This window comes from Hylobates moloch, unplaced genomic scaffold (assembly GCF_009828535.3).
Source record: "Hylobates moloch isolate HMO894 unplaced genomic scaffold, HMol_V3 SCAFFOLD_1, whole genome shotgun sequence".
Lineage (NCBI taxonomy): Eukaryota > Metazoa > Chordata > Mammalia > Primates > Hylobatidae > Hylobates > Hylobates moloch.
The window spans coordinates 64,611,272-64,629,783 of record NW_026652276.1 but is presented as its reverse complement, the minus strand read 5'-3'; the positions used below and the strand labels follow the sequence as shown (position 1 = coordinate 64,629,783).

At 40.2% G+C, this 18,512-nt stretch overlaps 1 protein-coding gene across 1 annotated transcript in view; it reads right to left on the bottom strand.

Moving 5' to 3' along the window:
- Positions 1–18,512, bottom strand: part of PDE11A (phosphodiesterase 11A) — a 433,775-nt gene that overhangs the window by 128,532 nt on the left and 286,731 nt on the right. Inside the window, exon 10 of the mRNA XM_032755287.2 lies at positions 12,727–12,777. Within this exon, the coding sequence (XP_032611178.1) occupies positions 12,727–12,777 (51 nt within the window). The remainder of the gene's footprint in view (positions 1–12,726; positions 12,778–18,512) is intronic.

The following is an 18,512-nucleotide window of genomic DNA, read 5'->3' as shown; positions in this document are numbered from 1 at the left end:
TTCATGGTTTTAAAGGGAAAGAAATTCCCTTTAAATTCATATTGGAGCGACATCATCACAGAAAGCCTCTCACTCTCTTCTCGTTCGTTTCTGAATTCTAAATCTTTTCTGTTGGTGGTGAGGGGAAGAGTAAAAAGTGGTTTTCCTCAAAAGCCAGCTTCAGCGGTTCACAGAGTTGTTTGACAAACTTAAGCCCAAGTGTTGAGGATGGCCACCTGTTCCCGCAGAAATCACAAAGCTTGGTTTTCACAGAACTCGTCTCCATCTCCGGGAAGGCCAGAGGTGAATTATAGTATATGTTAGGAAAACGAACCTAGTAGCAAGAGGAATGGGATCACTCAGCAGGAATTGTTTGAAATTTGCCCTTTGGAGAAAATAAGTGCTGTTAGCGCCCACAAACATATCCCTTGAAGTTGATATTCTAGAATGTTGAAGGCTAAGGAATCATACCTGCTCAAGCAATGGGGCTGAATTACTTTTCAAACTATGTAACCTTAAAACAAACAAACAAACAAATACACGAACAAACCAAAACATTCTTAGCAAGGTCTGTTGAAACCTGAACCCATCTATCGAGGAAGTAAACCAAGATTATTCAGGGGCTCACAATCAGATCATAAGGAGAGGGTCAAGCCAAGACCAGAAGAATCTCAAACAAAAAGCATTCCATGACATTTCTAAAAGGATCTTACAAATTCAGCATGCCCACCCATATCTCAATTTCTTAATGTGTGCAATGTAGTTACCTGGGCGTTTCTCTTTGTACCTCAGTTTTATCATCTGTAAAATAAGAAAAATAATAGCAGGGTTTTTGTGAAGACTAAATAAATTAATACAGGTAAGGCACCAGAAACAGGCCTCATAGCTGGTAAAATGTTCAGTAAATGTTTATTTTCCATATGACTGTCACACGGAGTAGACTGAGCATATACTGGGGCCCAAGAAAAGGGCCTCAGCAGCATGAACCAAGGTCTCTAAACTGGCAGTGTAACATCTCTCTTAGCTGCCTGATCCTTAAATGGGATAGAGCTGCTGATGCCTCCTTCAGAGGCTTGCTGTTAACATTCAATGAAATAAGAGCTATGAAAGCACTTAGAATCAGCAAAAATGCTGTGGTTATCATAGCATTTCTCTTAGTGAACAGCAATATTTGAAAATGTATAATGATTGGTATCATGTTATCCTACAGAAAGCCCAGGAAATGTATTTTAAAGTCCGTCCACCTGTAGATGCTTAACAACAGAACAGTATTTAAGCCTCTTATCCCTGGATAGGTTGAACAGAGCCTCACTGTAAGTTCTTACCAGCCCTTCTCAGACTTTCACCTTTCGTGGGTGTGGATTTGATTATAGTGAGTGTAAAGAAGTGCCTGTGGATGCTGCTGTGGGAAGGCTTTCAGAGCCAGTGAGAGGCCAGATGCTGGGGCCCTCAGCCTGGGGGGATGAGGTGAAATCTGTTTTGAACTTAGATCCCTTCTACCATGTGGTCTTATAGAAACGATTCTAGAGTTTTCTGTTACAGTGGGACTGTAACAGACTTGCAGTTTTTATTAAAATTCTGACTTGTTCACAGCCTAATTCCTTTTAGTCTTAACGAAATGCTTTAGGCCCTGGATGGAAACATCATCCTGAATTACATGACGGCCAGGGGGGAACCTGTAATCCACACCTTGGGAGGCCAAGGTGGGCGGATCACAGGGATCGGAAAGATTAAACGTCGTGAAAAAAAAAAAAAAGGATATTCTCTGTGGCTATTCTTGTTCTAATGCTGAGTTTAATTCCTTGGTTGTATAAGTATATGGCATCACATCCAAAGACAGAAAAATCCTGCACAGATGTTGTGTATTGACTGTAGATGTTCTGATATCTGGCTACGGTGGTGTCTTTGTGAATGTTATGAACTGCTTCTAGGGAAGCGAAAAGCACCTGAACAGAGCTACCGTTTCACCAACATGCAGCATTCTGGGGAAAAGGAAGAGAAGGAGTGCTTGATGGCTCTATCAGCTCTGGCAAGGAAATGAATGCATTGAAGGGATAGAGTGCAGGCACACAGACAGCGAGGCTCAAGTCTCCTGGCTGCATGCATGCTGCAATTACACACCACAGTAAAAAGAATTGATGTAGCATCTGACCTGCTGACCTCCAGATGCCTACTGCACCACCTCATCAACAATCTCCAGACCTCCACGGTGCCTCCTTGGCCACCCGCTGGCTGCCTCACTGGGATACAGCAAGCACAAGGGCCTTACCCAGGCTTTGTTCTTAAGGCTAAACCAAAGGGGAGAGTCCCCTAGTCCCTCCACCTCATGCCTGTGCAAATGAATAAGCTGTCCATGTCACTAACATATTCCAGGTCATGCGTACACACAAACATTATTGTATCTCGATATTACTTTTAAATTACTGTCTTTGGGGTTTTAACCATTTTCCTAGAAATGTGGCTCAGCAAATCCTTACGTGGAGCAAGGATGGCACCCAGTGGCCAAAGTGCTTCATCTCAGACCCTGCTTTCTCAGGGATTTTCCATTTGCTTCTCTCTTTGGAGACAATGAATTGCCATGAGATCCTTTTGTAAAGCCAGAGTTGAAACTCCAAATCATCTGACTATCCCGTTAAGTTGAAGCACATACACAAACACACACACGCACGCACGCACACACACAAATTTAAACAGTATCAGGAGCTAATTCAGAATAGCTAAAAATTTTGAAAAATCTTTAAAATTTTACCTTGAGAGTTTTATGTTAAAATCATCATATTTCAGATGTGCAGATTATCATCCATGATGTTCCCAATATCAAGTATCACTATAGGAAATATTATAAAAAATGCAAGCCCAGTCTCACATTCTTCACTTCATATCTTCCCCCAAATAATCTCTAGTTCATAAGTGCTCATGCCTTAAACATAAGACTTTATCACCTGACAAGTGCTTTATCATGAAACTGATGTTTGCAATCTCATATCCTTGTTATCTTTCGTACAAGGTACTTGACAGGCCTGGAGAGCACAGGATAATAGAGTGGGACTGCTCTTTTTCCTTTGAGCTTTCCAGATGTCAAGAGATTTTGATACAACTAGATAGCCAATCAGACTGTAAGGAAGACAGGCGAGATGTCAGAATAATGAATCATATACTCTCTTGCTAAGAATGATGCAATGTCTCCATAATGTTTCTGTTTCCAATTTCCTTAGGTTTCCAAGTAATCAAAAACCCCAGAGCAAAAAGTCACATGAATAGCACAACTACAATACAAAAAGAAGTTTCTAATAAAACAACATTACATATTAATTGCCCAGAGTACCATAAACAGTCTTACTAAAAGTCAATATAAGTTCAGCCAACAATTCTGTCTTTCTCAGACGTCATTACCATTCATGCTTATTTGACCCCCAAAATGTCAAAATGCCACCAAGATTCCAAGAATAATAGCTGAATCAAAAGAAATGACTTAAGAATGAAACTCCATGACATTGCTTCCATTTTCCTACTCCGCCACTTGAAGAACAGCATTGTCTTCAAGATCAGACGAAACATTGCAGAAGAAAAACTAAAGCAGAGGGGTTCCATTTTTCTTGCTGGTTCTTTGATCCTTAGTTGCCTTCTACGTAAAATGGAGATATGCTAACCCTGCCCTCACCAAGACTTTGTGAGCCTCAAGTGAGATAATGAACATGTACATGTTTTTATACACTGCTGCTATTTCTTATTATTTAATACATTTTTATTATTTAAACATGTATAGGTAGCATTAGTGTACAGTTTTTATACTGATGAGATTGAGACTCTTGTTTTACCCACATAATCACACATCTTCTCATGAGTATTATTATATTATATTACCTTTCAAATATAATATAGTCATGGGGGGCTTTGGAAATTACTTATATGTAATTAAATCAAGCTGAGCTATCTTGAACAGAGCTTGAATTCAAAAATTTGAGTTTTTGAAAATCATAAAAATCCCTAAATGTTTTGTCAACATTTATGTTGTTTTATGTTTTATTTTCCCCTTTCTTTCTAGAGATAAATTTTATAGGTTCATAAAATTATAGCATTTTTTAGCTAGAAATGGCTTTGTTTTGCAGATGAGGAAACTTGAAGCCTAGAAATTGAAATTAACCAAAAGGTCTGGTGGCTGCTTTGTCTTTTTATACACTTGCTTGCTCTTGTCTTACTGTATCCATGGTCTTACAAAGACTGTTAAAAGGGCAGATCTGGCTACTGAGACTGCAGAAAACCCTTCAGCCAGACATTGTCTCCTAACTTCCTATTTCCTAGGGTGTCTTGAGACCAAGAGAATTATGATTCACAAACACTTAAAAGATTTTGGATGAATCCATTTCCAAATGAGAAAAAATAGGAAGAAAAGCCAAACCAGAGCATGATTTCAAAAACAGGAAAGACAGAATATAGAACTATATAAAATAGTAAATACAAATACAAATAACGAAGTATTAGGTGTTTTGAAGGTCAAAAAAATAGGTTTAAAAAAATTTAGTCAGCAGGGTGGTGGTAGCAGGATACATGAATGAAGAAATGTATTTCATAGTAAAGAGACTGCTGAATCAACTAAGAGTTAAAGGCAAGGGGCTTATGCCTCCAGCAGGGAAGAGAGACACTATCATTACAGCACACTCCAAAGAGGATAGGAGTACCTATCCTAAACAAAGAAAAGGAATCCCTTTATTTTCATATAGTTTAGGGTGCACAGGACAATAACCAGGAACATAAAAACAAGGAGTTTTGAACAGCAAAAAGCAGGAGTTGGGGTGAAATTGTCAGAAATTTCCATTGTCATAGGTCCCTGCTTCAAAATTCCACCCAAGCATTATAATTTCTTTTGCCATAAAAATGGCAAACATTTCAAGGAATTTGGTCACAAAGTAGAAATTTCTCCAGCACCCAGGTGCAAGGCATGGCTTTAGGTGATATAAGGGTTACCAAATGAGTAAGTCAAGGATTCTCTCCTAAAAATGCATCTGCTTTAATCATTTGAGTAGACAGGTGCACCAAGATTTATATTGCAAGGTAGAAAGTGATGAATATGGTAGGGAGAAAGGCAAATGAGAAGGTCACTTTTGATTGAAGGACAGCAGGAATGACTTCATGGAGAAAGGGGCAGTTGAGAAGGGTCAGATAGATCGTTAGGGCTTTATATATACAGATAGGGAGAAGGATGGGTGCAAACATATAAAAGGACAGGGAATGGGCAGAAAACACCAAGTAGAACTATTTGGTTAAGGATGGCTCAGTGGTGGCCTGGGAAACAGGCTGGAAAAGTGAGCTGAAAGTTAGAGTTTGGAATACTTTTAATGTCCAATTAAATAATTCGAATTGAAAGAATCTAGAGGCTTCTAGAAGATACTAAATTTTGTGAGCTGGAACCTACACCAACAGAAGAGTTCATCTGTTCACCTGTTAGCTGTGCACAGGATGGATCTGGGACAGAGTCAACAGCAGGAGGCAGGAGCCCAGCTAGGAGAGCAGTGTACCATAGTTGCCTGCCTGAGGGAGAATGAGGATCTGAACTAGTGAGGGCTGTGAGGATGGACAGGAGCAGGAGATGTTTGGAAGGCAGAATGGACAGGACTGCATGTGGGGGAGGGCAGTGATGAGGACCCCATGATGACTGTACAATGATAGCCAAAGTGTGCAACTGGAGATTGAGGGCAACAGAAGCCCAACAGCCAGGAGGTCATAGCTCTGTGCACACTGAACGAACAGTAGAGGGAAGGCCACCCATTGTGATGGCTAACCCAAGCCCCTCTCACTGAAGTGAGGGGCTACGTGTTCTTCATTTCCTGGCATCACAGCTAGAGTTATCAATGGATCTAATTAGAGGAAAACTAAAAAGAAGATAAAGTGATACAGTCCCAGATGCGCTAGTGTTCTGGAAGGTTCTGGTGACTTTAACCTCTCCAGTTCCCTTCACAGTTCAGGAGTCAGGGATCTCACTGGGCCACACTGTTGCTCTCCACTGGATCTTCAGGACTTGTCGCCGCTTTGTTCCTAGTGCTCTGACACAAAAATGAGCCCTCCTTTATTTCACTGCCTCAGGTTCAGACTTCCTATGCCTTCCCGTGTGACACTTGGGGAATGCAGTGAACTCTGCTGTGCTAATATGGGGGAGGGAGAAGGTGAGAGAAAATCCTCCAGGCCCGCTCTTCCTCCCAGGGAAAGGAGATGCTCACGGTGACCTTCTGGGGACAGTGTACTCGCTTTGTTTTCAAATAGAAAGAAGTGACAAATAGGGGCTGCCGAAGGTGATGTGAGGGGAGGTCAGGGTCACCACAGGATGTATTTTGGTCAGGTGGGTCCTTGAAGGGCCCTCAATCCCTAGCTGCTTAGTTAAGCAGGAGGGAATACCAGCCTGGGCTTGCAGACCTGGTTCCCCCCATGCTCAGCACCCACTCCCCTGCCCTCCGCCACTATCTTCAATACTCAAGAGTGACAAAGTACAACCATCCTTCTTCTGATGTGGCATTTGATTAAGACACAATTCATAAAGAGAGCTGGACATTTTAACGCAAAGCACTCCGCATATTTATGGATGCGTCCTAAGCAGTGCAAGCCACCCGGCTCCGCTGCTGCTTGTGAGCAGGAGATGCCCTTTAGGGTGCTGATGCAGCTGTTTCCTCTGCAGTCAATTTCCTGGTGAAGGTTCAATAACTTTCCCTGACGATAAAAAAAAAAAAACTCGGATATTAAACTTGACATAAATACTATTTAAAGTCAAAACAACTTCCTAAATTCCAAAGGCTTGCACAAAAGAGGAGGCAGCATAGGCTAGGTAACGAATTCCTTTTATATGGCTTCGAGGCAATTTTTTAACCAACCTTAGAAATGAGCTGACATGCACTGGAAAGCCACTGTTGGGATTTCAGAAGGTAGCATTTCAGGAAGGCCATGAGAACTGAGACTGTAGAGAAACAAGACAAAGCTCCTGCCCTCTTTCTGGTACCCAGAAGTCCTGCTTTATCCCCGGCTGTGGAGGAGCCTCTATGGGTCATCCGCCCTGAGGGGGAGGAGCTGGAGGTGCCCCTACCGATGGGGTGGGTAGTAAGCTCCCCGGCCTCTGCCTTCCCGTAGCTGTCCATGGGACTCAGGTCTACCCCTCTTCCTCTTCGGCATTCTCTGTGTCGCCTGAGTTTGGGTGAATGCCATGGTGTTACCCTCTGTCTGCATAGTGCACGCTCCCTCTGCAAGGGGCTGCTGCAAGGATTGGGCTCTTCCAGGGCTTTGGAAATTGATTGCACAGGGCGGTGGCTAGCGCGTGTAGTGCCTTTGTGCCAAGTGGTGAAATGAGCGCCACCTGGTGGATCAACTACTAAAAGGCACCCCATGCACTTGGCCAGCCAAGGGAAGGGGGGCAGCCCTGCAGTTGCCTGCTGTGCAAGGGGCCCTAGTGCAGGGCATACGGCAGACACATCTCCTGGCATAGCTGTAAAGGCAGTCTTGAGGGCTGAAGCTTCTTATTATACACGATAGGCTCTTTCATGGATTAAAGTGTCTTCTCAAATCTAATTTTTTTTTAATCCTAGTAAATCACATCCTATTGCTGTCTGCAAAGGAGGTCATAAGATCCTATTTTTGATGCAGTCATTCTTATTTCAGTATATAAATGCCACAAGGAGTACCTATTCTTGGTACTTTATTTTATTTTATTTTATTTACCAGGATATTAATTTGTGGCCTAGGCATTAACATTGAAAACTTGAAATATGTATGAGGTAGTCCAAACCCAAAGCCCAACCTGAGTTATTGGTGCTTAATTACTGAGGCAGTTATAGTGCTGTAAATGAGTTCATCTCTGATTGCAGCCATAACCCATGCAGTTCTCAATTGAAGGAAGGGATGATACAAGGTGGCAATATAACACCACAACATCCATGAGTTGATTTTAATTGGTAAACTGGCAATATATAGTGATAATTGTTTGGTCTGTCCACCGCATTGGAATTTAAGGAAAGTCCATAAAATTACAGGAGCATATAATTGGGGTACTAAACTCATTTTCTTATGTTATCACAGCTGGCATCTTTAGGTTATTGAAAGCCTTTAAACCAGCCATCTTCAAGGAGATGTAATTGTCAATATGGTCTTTATACATTATTCCTGTTAGCACAGAGCTGCAGAGATATAAACAGTCACTAAAATCTGCACAAATTTTCTGTATATAACTTTCTTATTTCAAGTTCATGGAAGATCAGTAAATGTTAATGAGGATTAAAAACCATTTTTTAGATCCTGGTTTCCTCATTAGATGCACAGGGCAATCAACCCATAAAGGATAATTTATTGATACTACAACCTGAATTAGACTTTCAAAATAGTTAATCCATTAGTTCCCGGAAGTTCTGTGATCTTTTTGTGTATAGGTGAACCTATAAGAAAGACTGTTTCTTGAAGTATAAATGATATATCAGAATCAGGAAAAATAGACCCAAATTCTGACATTCTTGGATGAGTAATTATATGTTGTTTTACCTATTTATTCTGGCTGGACAGTCCAAGGACACTTCCAGAAAGGTTTTCACACTCTAATCCCATTCTCCCACCCATCACTACTACATGCTCCTCAGGAAATTTTTCACAACAGAAGTAATAGGGTTATCAGAACAAAACAGAACAACAACGCTCCCCCTAACAAGGCATTCTAGAATAGGGGGAGAAAATCCCAAAACATAAAGGAGTATGAAATAGGAAGACCAGATATGAGGAAGGGTAAGATGGCATCAGCCCAGCATTAATGATTATTGAAAGATTCACTACAGGTTTATCTTATGTGAAATCAGTCTTCCTTAGGCCCCACAATCTCTGAGTACAAACGGTACAAACTAAGAGTAATTAATGGTGTATATATCACATTCTCTAATAGTACAGAGTCTCCATCTCTCCTACTTATTTTTGGGAGTCCTCAGGGTATACCTTACCTGTCCTTAAAATGTGACCACTGAGCCTGCATTGATTCCATCCATGCCATCAGCTTCCGCTGGTCACACAGGTAGGAAGGGCCCTGCCACGGGTCCGTAGTGATGCTTCCTTCATTAGGCTGCTGCCTTCTGTTAGCACACTGACCCATTCTATCAGGAGCATCTGATGCACTGAAACCATACCAGAGTTCATGCCTTCTATGTTTACTCACGTTCTCAGCTGAGAACATGGATCCATGGGAGGCTGAGGTGAGGGATAAATCCAAGGTACAAACTACATGCTGAACTTGGAATCTTCTAGACACTGAGGTCCGTGGCCTTAACTTTCATGAGGAAGAGTTCTTGACTCAGAAGGCCTGTTAGTCTCTCATGTAAATAACTACAACTAGCTTGTCTCCCAGACATTTCTGCATCCTAGATGTGGTGCAGCTTGGGTTCCAACTGAAGTCTGCTATATTTACGTATGTAAAATTTGACCTCCAGATTTTTGTCAGCACTGGATGAATCAGTTTCTTCCCAAACTCTGGCTTAAGCTCTGAATCACTGATCACTAGTCTGGTTGGGTATAATCCAATACACTGGGACTCAGCCATCCTTTAACTCAGTGGTCCCCATCCTTTTTGGCACCAGGGACCAGTTCCATGGAAGACAATTTTTCCATGGACCTGGGAGGGGTGGGGGTGTGGGGATGGTTTTGGAATAAAATTGTTCTACCTCATATCATCAGGCATTAGATTCTCATAAGGAGCACGAAACCTAGATCCCTCACATGCGCAGTTCACAATAGGGTTCGCGCTCCTATGAGAATCTAATGCCACTGCTGATCTGACAGGAGGCGGAGCTCAGGTGGTAATGTTTGCACGCCTGCTGCTCACCTCCTGCTGTGTGGCCTGGTACCAGTCCATGGCCTGGGTTAAGGACCCCTGCTTTAACCCATGAAATCTCATGGATAACTGATTCCAGACTTCAAATCATTGCACACTTAAAAACATTTTTTTACAATCACGTTTGTTAAAAAAGTACTGCAGGTAGGAAGAATGACAATATACTTGAACGTAAACATGGTTTGTCATATATATTGGTCAAAACAAAGCACGTATTTACTATTATTTAACTACAATGTTAGAAAACTGCCACTGCACGTACTCCAGCCTGGAATTTCAGTAAACGCTTTTCACTGTCTATGTGCAGGATTATGTTAAGCCCACTACATTTTAATGTTATTGCTGCAGTTATAACAGACATCAGCTGCCAATTAGAATAATGTTTTATTTACTGTATATATCAAGAAAAATTCCATTTTAAAATGGTTAAAATGATCTACTATATCTCAGTTACATTGTAATAGGATACTAGCTAATATCTGTCATGATAAAATCTGGAGTAAATCAGTTAAATTCTTAATCTTGATAATTTTAAGATAAAATAACTCTTTGTTCTCAAATTTAAAAACTTCATATTTTAGTATATTTGTGAGCTAACAATAGAAATGCATACCAAATTTCAGGACAATGTTTTCTTTAAGCAAAAAATTAAGCCTGAATGTTGGTGCCTTTAGAAAGTAAACAGCTGGGCCAGGCACAGTGGCTCATGCCTGTAATCCCAGAATTTTGGGAGGCCAAGGCGGGCAGATCACAAGGTCAGGAGTTCGAGACCAACCTGACCAACATGATGAAACCCTGTCTCTACTAAAAATACAAAAATTAGCAGGGCATGGTGATGCGCGCCTGTAATCCCTGCTACTTGGGAGGCTGAAGCAGGAGAATCACTTGAACCTGGGAGGTGGAGGTTGCAGTAAGCCCAGATTGTGCCACTGCACTCCAGCCTGGCTGATAGAGAGCAAGACTCTGTCTCAAAAAAAAAAAAGTAAACAACTATGGATTTTGGCCTGCTATATCTCTGCGCAGCTCTTGCAGTCAAATTTAGTCATATGAGTCAAAGCTCATATTATCATCTTTACTGTCTTTCTTCTTGCCTACCCCTACCCTCTTTTAGCAATGATGATAATTATAATAATAGCAAAAATATAATATAAACATTTATTAGCATTTTAGCAGGAACTGGATATTTTCATAAATAGGATTTCTAAATAATTGAATTTATTGGCTAACATAAAAAAGGCTTAAATATTTTTGATGAAAAATTTATAAAATTTATATACATTAAAATTTATATGAAATATATAAAATAATTATATATTATCACCGTTTTAAAATTTTCTTAATAACTAACTGCTTCAAATTCTAGAACCATTGGTGCTCTTCGGATTTATTTATTCATTCACTTCTCCATTCATTCATTCATCCATTCAACAAGTATTTATTGAGTGTTACTATGTCCCAAGGACCATAAAAGGCAGGAGAGACATAGTAGTGAATAAAACACAATTAGTGCTGTCTTGATGGAGCTGAGGTTCAAGCTGGTATGCAGGATGTTTTCCTCTGCAACAAATGGGCCCTGACTGCTGTGGTTTTAGTTGTTCTGTCTCCTCCCTCTGCTGTCAGCTGTCACCTCTTGGTGGCACCCTATCTCTCCCCTTTTATCTGGGTTACAATTGCAGGTCTTTCCCCAAAGCATCTCTCTGTGTCAATAATAGACCCTATCCTTGGATGGAGCCTGAGCAGTTCCTATGCTCGCAGTATATGTGCTGCTTCTGGCCCTTGCGAGGAGTTCTTTTATCCCTACTCTCAGTGCTTGGAACAAACATCTTCATTTGCTCCCTTTCATCATTCATGCGCTCATGTTTGGAACAAACATCTTCCTTTGCTCCCTTTCGTCATTCAAGTGCTCAGTTCTAATGATCTGATTCAATTCTTAGGCCCAATGGTCTCTGCACCATATATATGCAAATGGGACTCTTAGAAAAGTATCCATCACCAAGTGATATTACATTCTAATATTGCGGTATAAAACATGATCTTTCTCATGACTCTGGTAGCTTTTCCTAATAATTTTCTGAACTGCCACCTAAATATAAAAAGGCAGGCACTAAAACTTTCAAAAGGAAAGGAAATCAATTTCCCTTTACTCCCGTGTTTTGCTCATTGCTAAAACTGCCTGGTAGGAGTGCAGGGACACAAGCAAGAATTCTGAATTGCACTTAAGGAAATGGTAGTAACTAAGGTGAAAAGGAATATCTAACACTCATTCATAGACTCATCAGATGTTGGAGTTGAAAGGGGATCACTCTGTGCGGTAGTGAAGCATGGTGGTTAAGAACTCCAGTTCTGGGACCAGATTGCTATACCTCTTACAATTGTTTGACCTTGGCCTGGCATCTCCATGCTTCAATTTATTCATCTGTAAAATAGTATGTTTTTCACAGGATTGTGAGGATTAAATGAATTAATGCAGGTAAAATGCTTGGTAGTGTGTCTGGCACACAGCAAGCACTTAGTGTTAGCTATTATTATCTCAATCTCGTCACGTATTTTTACAGATGGAAATACAGCCCTAAGCTTTTAACTGAACAGCAAGTTAGAGATAAAACTGATGCCAAAACCAGGTGTCCTGATTCTCACCATATTACAGACTTTTTCCCCTGATATCGTGCTTTCTTAATAAATGGGAAGAAATACTGAATCATGTAAATGATTATAAAATGACTACTCAGTTATATATAAGTCCTTCTTCCCCTCTAAAACAGAAATATACAAATACACCTTTGCCCAGTGCTGGTCCTCCAGCTCCCAATGGGCAGGATTAATTCTCTAGAGGCATGTGACGGAGCTCAGGAGGCCAGGGGAAGTTTAACTGTATGCACTAATAAGGAAACCATTTTCTTCCTTACCTTAAACTTGTCAACTTCAGCTTTTGAACACGTTGCATGGTATGATAGCACCTGATTCAGAAGAAAAAAATAATTTTAATAACTAGACATGACTGTATTTTCTGAAATTCTCCTGGCTTAAAAATAAGCTTTGCTCATGTATATCACCTTGATTTAAAGGTGGACTTTAATGTATGACAAGAAACAACATGTCTAATAACATTCTCTGACGTAATTCACATATTAAAGAATTTTTTATACTGGGATTTTTCTATGGGTAGTTATGTCATCAAAAGGACAATGGCCAGGTGCAGTGCTTCACACCTGTAATCCCAGCATTTGGGAGGGCGAGATGGGCAGATCACTTGAGCCCAGGAATTTGAGACCAGCCTGGGCAACATGGTGAAACCTTGTCTCTGCAAAAAATTCAAAAACTAGCTGGGCATGGTGGTGTGTGCCTTTAGTCCCAGCTATTCAGGGAGGCTGAGATGGGAGGATCACCTGAGCCCAGGAGGTCGAGGCTGCAGTGAACTGAGATCATGCCACTGCACTCCAGCCTGGGTGACAGAGTAAGACCCTATCAAAAAAAAAAAAAAAAAAAAAAAAAAAAGACATGCTGTGACTCAAAACTATAGTTCCCAAAGGATATGAATACTTGCCCTGTGAAATGCTCTACAAGAAAATGAAAAGCTAGAGCACGTGTGTGTGATCTGTAGCGAACACTGTAGGTTGATGACTCAACTTCCATTTCCTCACCTATTCTCATTTGCCTGCTTTTATTATATTAGGAAAGATTATACTGATACATATCTGTGACCCCTTTTGTAAGAGGATTGTACTTCCTTGCCCTATTGACATCAGCATTGGCATGTGACTTCTTTTGGCCAATGGGAAAAGTAACAAATGCCACTTTTGAGTGTGTCTTCAACAGCAATCACATGGTTCTGCCACCTCCTTTTTCCCTCCGCCATGGGAAGGGCATGGCCTGAGAGGGGCTGATCCTTCAGTCTGAGTTCCCAAGTAAAGAAGATATACTGAGCAGAACTGCAGCCAACCTGCAGCTGATGACATGTCATGTGAGTGAGAATCAACTTTTGCAATTTATTGACATCATAACTCACTGGTACAGAGGCTTAAAAGTAAAAACCCCAATTCGCAGGCTCCCCGCAGCTGGGGGTGGTCCTATAGGGTGGCCATTATGACACTGCCTTGGTGAATGAATTATAAGTGGGAATGTCGGCGCTGCTTCTTTCTTTTTTTCTTCCTTCGTGGAATACAGCTGTAAAACCTGCAGGTGCAGCAAAATCTGGTGTGTATGAGGTGACAAGAATGGCAGTGAATGCCAGCTTGCTGTGAACAGAACAGAAAGGGAAAGAGAAAGGAGCCTGACCCTGGGCTCCCCTGCCCCAGAATTCTTGTTGTGTGAGACAAATAAATGCACATTGGTGGCATTTTATAAGGCATATTTACAGACATATGCACACTCACACATAAATAGCATATGTATATTATATGTTTTATGCTGCCAGACACATTTTTGTTGTTGTTTTGTTTTTGAGACAGGTCTCACTCTATTGCACAGGCTAGAGTGCAGTAGTGTGATCATAGCTCACTGAAGCCTTGACCTCCTGGGCTCAAGCGATTCTCTCACCTCAGCATCCCAAGTAGCTGCGACCACAGGCATACAGCACTATGCTCAACTAATTTTCGTATTGTTTTGTAGAGACAGGGGTCTCATCATGTTTTCCAGGCTGGTCTGAAACTCCTGGGTTCAAGTGATCCTCCCGCCTCAGCCTCCCAAAGTGCTGGGATTATAGGCATGAGCCTTCGCACCCAGCCTACATTCTTAATCTACACAAATCTCAAACAAGTAAGTCTGGGAAATGCTAACTCCTTCTTCACCTACCAACCTTAGAGAATCACAGTGCACATTTGGCTGCAAAAAGTAAAATAACATGCTTTATTTCATTAAACTTAGTATTTCCCAAATCTAATTAGCCACAGAACTCCCTTTTAGGTAACATTAAACTGGTAACATTCAACCTAATAACCTATTGACCAAGAACTTTGAGAAGCACTGACCTATGGCACATACCATTTGTGTGATACAAGCAAAGCCACAATGGAAGCAGTGTCTCAGGGTGGGTAGCACACAACCCTCAGAGTCAGGCTGCCATGCCTCCACTTCCGAGCCCTGGGCGCGTGGGCAAGTGGTTTAATCTCTTTGGATCTCATTTATAAGGTGGTATAACAAAATACTACACAGGCATCTCCTGCTTAACGTAGAGGCTCCTCCTGAAAACACTAATAAGGAGGCTACTTTTAATTATTTTCAATTGGAAAAAAATTACAGTGTATTATAAGATCTGCAGCAACTTCTTAAAACTCAACTAAAGCACAGTAAAATTCATAAGCATATATAAAACAAAAAATACTGTTATGTTATAGTTACTTAAAATGTTACTTTCTGTGGGAGGCTGAGGCGGACAGATCACCTGAGGTCAGGAGTTCAAGACCAGCCTGGCCAACATGGTGAAACCCCATCGCTACAAAAATGCAAAAATTAGCTGGGCATGATGATGGGTGCCTGTAATTCCAGCTACTTGGGAGGCTGGGGTGGGAGAATTGCTTGAACCTGGGAGGCGGAGGTTGTAGTGAGCCAAGATCGTGCCATTGCACTCCAGTCTGGGTGACAGAGTGAGACTTTGTCTCAATAAATAAATAAATAAATAAATAAATAAATAAATAAATAAATAAAATAATGCTACTTTCTGGTCATAACTAATGTAGTTATTAACAAAAAGTTCCTTCATGTTAAGTAATGCTTTCTCTTCCATTGTAAACATTTTTCTTACTGAGTTTACTTGTTTTTCCATAGTTTTCTCAATCCTTTTTTACCTTTTGGAGGGGACTCAGAAAAATGTTGTATTGAGAGAGAAATACGTTCTATGAGGTTTGGTTATTAAAAATATATATTCTACTGGGAAATTTTAATCATGGAAATATTCTATGGAGTGGGCCTGTAATTTACAGAGTTCTTAGGAAGATTAAATGCAATACTACATGTAGAATACGTGGCACACAAATAGCCAACTTATATATATTGTATTATTATTCAATTAAAATTCTACCAAATAAATATTTGGCTGGATATTATGTTATGTCATTATCTTATCTTAAAATATCAATAGGTATTTCAGTGCATAGATGAATTGATTTTGCTCTTTTGTTTCAGTTTTACTGTGGTAAAATTTAATTTGGCTGTCATTTTATTAGAATTTCTTACTGTTTTCAAGTCTATTTCTGCAGATTCACTCTTCAAACTTTACCTTTAAAAAATATCTCACAAAAACTCAAGCTGCAATTCAAAATCTATGCCACCAGGTGGTGCTTAGTCAGGTTTGTTTAAATCAACTCTTCCCACATCCTTTATTAAAAAAAAAAAAGCTATTTACTCCACTAAATTGAAACTATTTGAATCAGTGAAGCAGACAATTATTACAGATTAAGACTTTTTGCTCATTTAAAATTACAATAGTTTGTTTTGTTTGTTATTGAGTTGTAGGAGTTCTTTGTATATTTTGGATTCAAGTCCTCTGTCAGACATATGTTTCATAAATATTACCTCCAGTCTATGGCTTGTCTATTAATTTTCTTTTAATGTGTCTTTTAATAAACAAGTTTTAAATTTTGATAAAGTGTAATTTATCAATTATTTAAATTGCTATCGTTTCACATATTATTTCATTCTTTTTTTTTTTTTTTGAACAGAGTCTCATTCTATCAGTCAGGCTGGAGTACAGTGGCGTGATTTCAGTCACTGCAGCCTTGACCTCCCTGGCTCAAGTGATCCTCCCACCTCAGCCTCCCAAGTAGCTAGGATTACAGGAACACACCACCATGCCCAGCTAATTTTATTTTTTATAGAAACAGGGTTTCACTATGTGGCCCAGGCTGGTCTTGAACTCCTGGATTCAAACAATTCTCCCTCCCAAAGTGTTATGATTACAGGCATGAGCCACTGTGCTCAATCTCAATATATATCCTTTCTAAAATTTTTTTACTGCCCCCAAGTTGTGAATATATACCTCATGCTGTCTTCTACAAACTTTATAGTTTTATCTTTTATGTTTAGGTCTATGATACATCTGAAATTAAATGTATGTATAGTTAAAGAATAAGACCTTAATGAAATAAATAAATGTTTTGGTTACTTTTTCATGATTCTTAAATTTCATGGGCCACATCTTAGAGCTAAAGCTTTTTCAGATTGTATCCTGAGATTTTAAGCCTCTACTGGCTAATCTATTAAGTACATAGGAATTTATTTATTCTACCTAATTAGACAAAGTTAATGATAAGGAAGCTTTTGGTTTACCTTCTGAATCTTCTTGTTTCTGAGAGTTCCTGTTTCCTTTTGTAGGACTCCGAGAACCAGTAGAGGGGGGAGAGAAATGGTCTAGCTAAAAATATTTCAACTACCTTCTCCCAGAAGAGTACAATCCATGCTGGTGAGCAGGGAGGAATCATCGGCTAATAGGAGTACATTGTTCTGAAGGACTGGGTCCTATTGCTAAACCACAGTCCAGGAAGATGGTAGCATTGTTCCCTCTAAGAATCCCTAGAAAAACCAACAAGCCAGAGGAGTGGATTCCTTAAGATAAGAGACGCTTAAATCTTGCTTAAGAACTCTGATTTTCTTCTTTAAGCAGTTCCTTCTGTTTGGTCCTATAGGATTTTCTGGTATGCATTCAGAAAGATGGTGGTGCTTCAGTTTACCCTCAGTGTTTGCAGGTTTTACACACAGGGCACAGTGAGAACCCAGTAATATTTGTACCTCTTTCATGTATTGTATCAATTTAGCCATCATGCGATTCTGACTGGATGTAAATATACAACCAAGCTAAGTTTTTGCTTAGCTCCCAGCTTCTTGTTGAAAAGCCTGTGACCAAATGTAATTGCCTTGCTAATTTTAACAAGCATCTACACATGCTATTGTGGTCACATAGGACTTTTCCCCATCACTTATAGTCACTGGCCATGTCCCATTCACTCCTCAGTATGCCTCAGTTTTGGTTCTGCCCCCACTTCTCCACTGAAACAGCTCGTGTCAAGGCTTTCAATTTCTTGCCAACAAATCCATTGATGAATCTGCAATTGCCTTTTGCAGCAGTATTAAATTTGGGAGAGCACTCGCTTCTATTTTGAAAAGTCTCCTTTCTGGGCTTCCATGACACCACATTATTTTGGTTTTCATCCTATTTCTTTTTTTTTGGCCCCTCATCCTCTACCTTAACTGTAAATGTGGAAGCTTCTAGGTTCAGTCTCTTCTTCAGTGATGTCATACACTCTCATGGCTTTATACACCATCTCTGTGTTGGTAACTTTCAAATCTCTTTGAGTTTTGCACTCACATATTCGTCTGCCTACATTACTAACTTCCAACTTGGTCAACTCACTGGCTTCTCAAATTTAACACGTCTAAATATACATGCAGATTTTCCCATATGTGATAGACAGAATAATGCTCCCCCACAAGATGTCCATGTCCTGGTCACTGGAATCTGCGAATATGATATGTCACAAGGAGGAACTGAGGTTGCAGATGGAATTAAGGTTGCTAATCTTGTCACCTTGAGATGGATTATCTCGGATTATCTGGCTTTGCTTCATGTAATCACAGGGGTCCTTATAAGTGAAAGAAGGAGGCAGGAGAATGAGAGTGATGATATGTAAGAAAGACTTGACTAGCCATTGCTAACTTTGAAATGGAAGCAGCCATGAGCCACAGAATGCAGGTAGGTTTT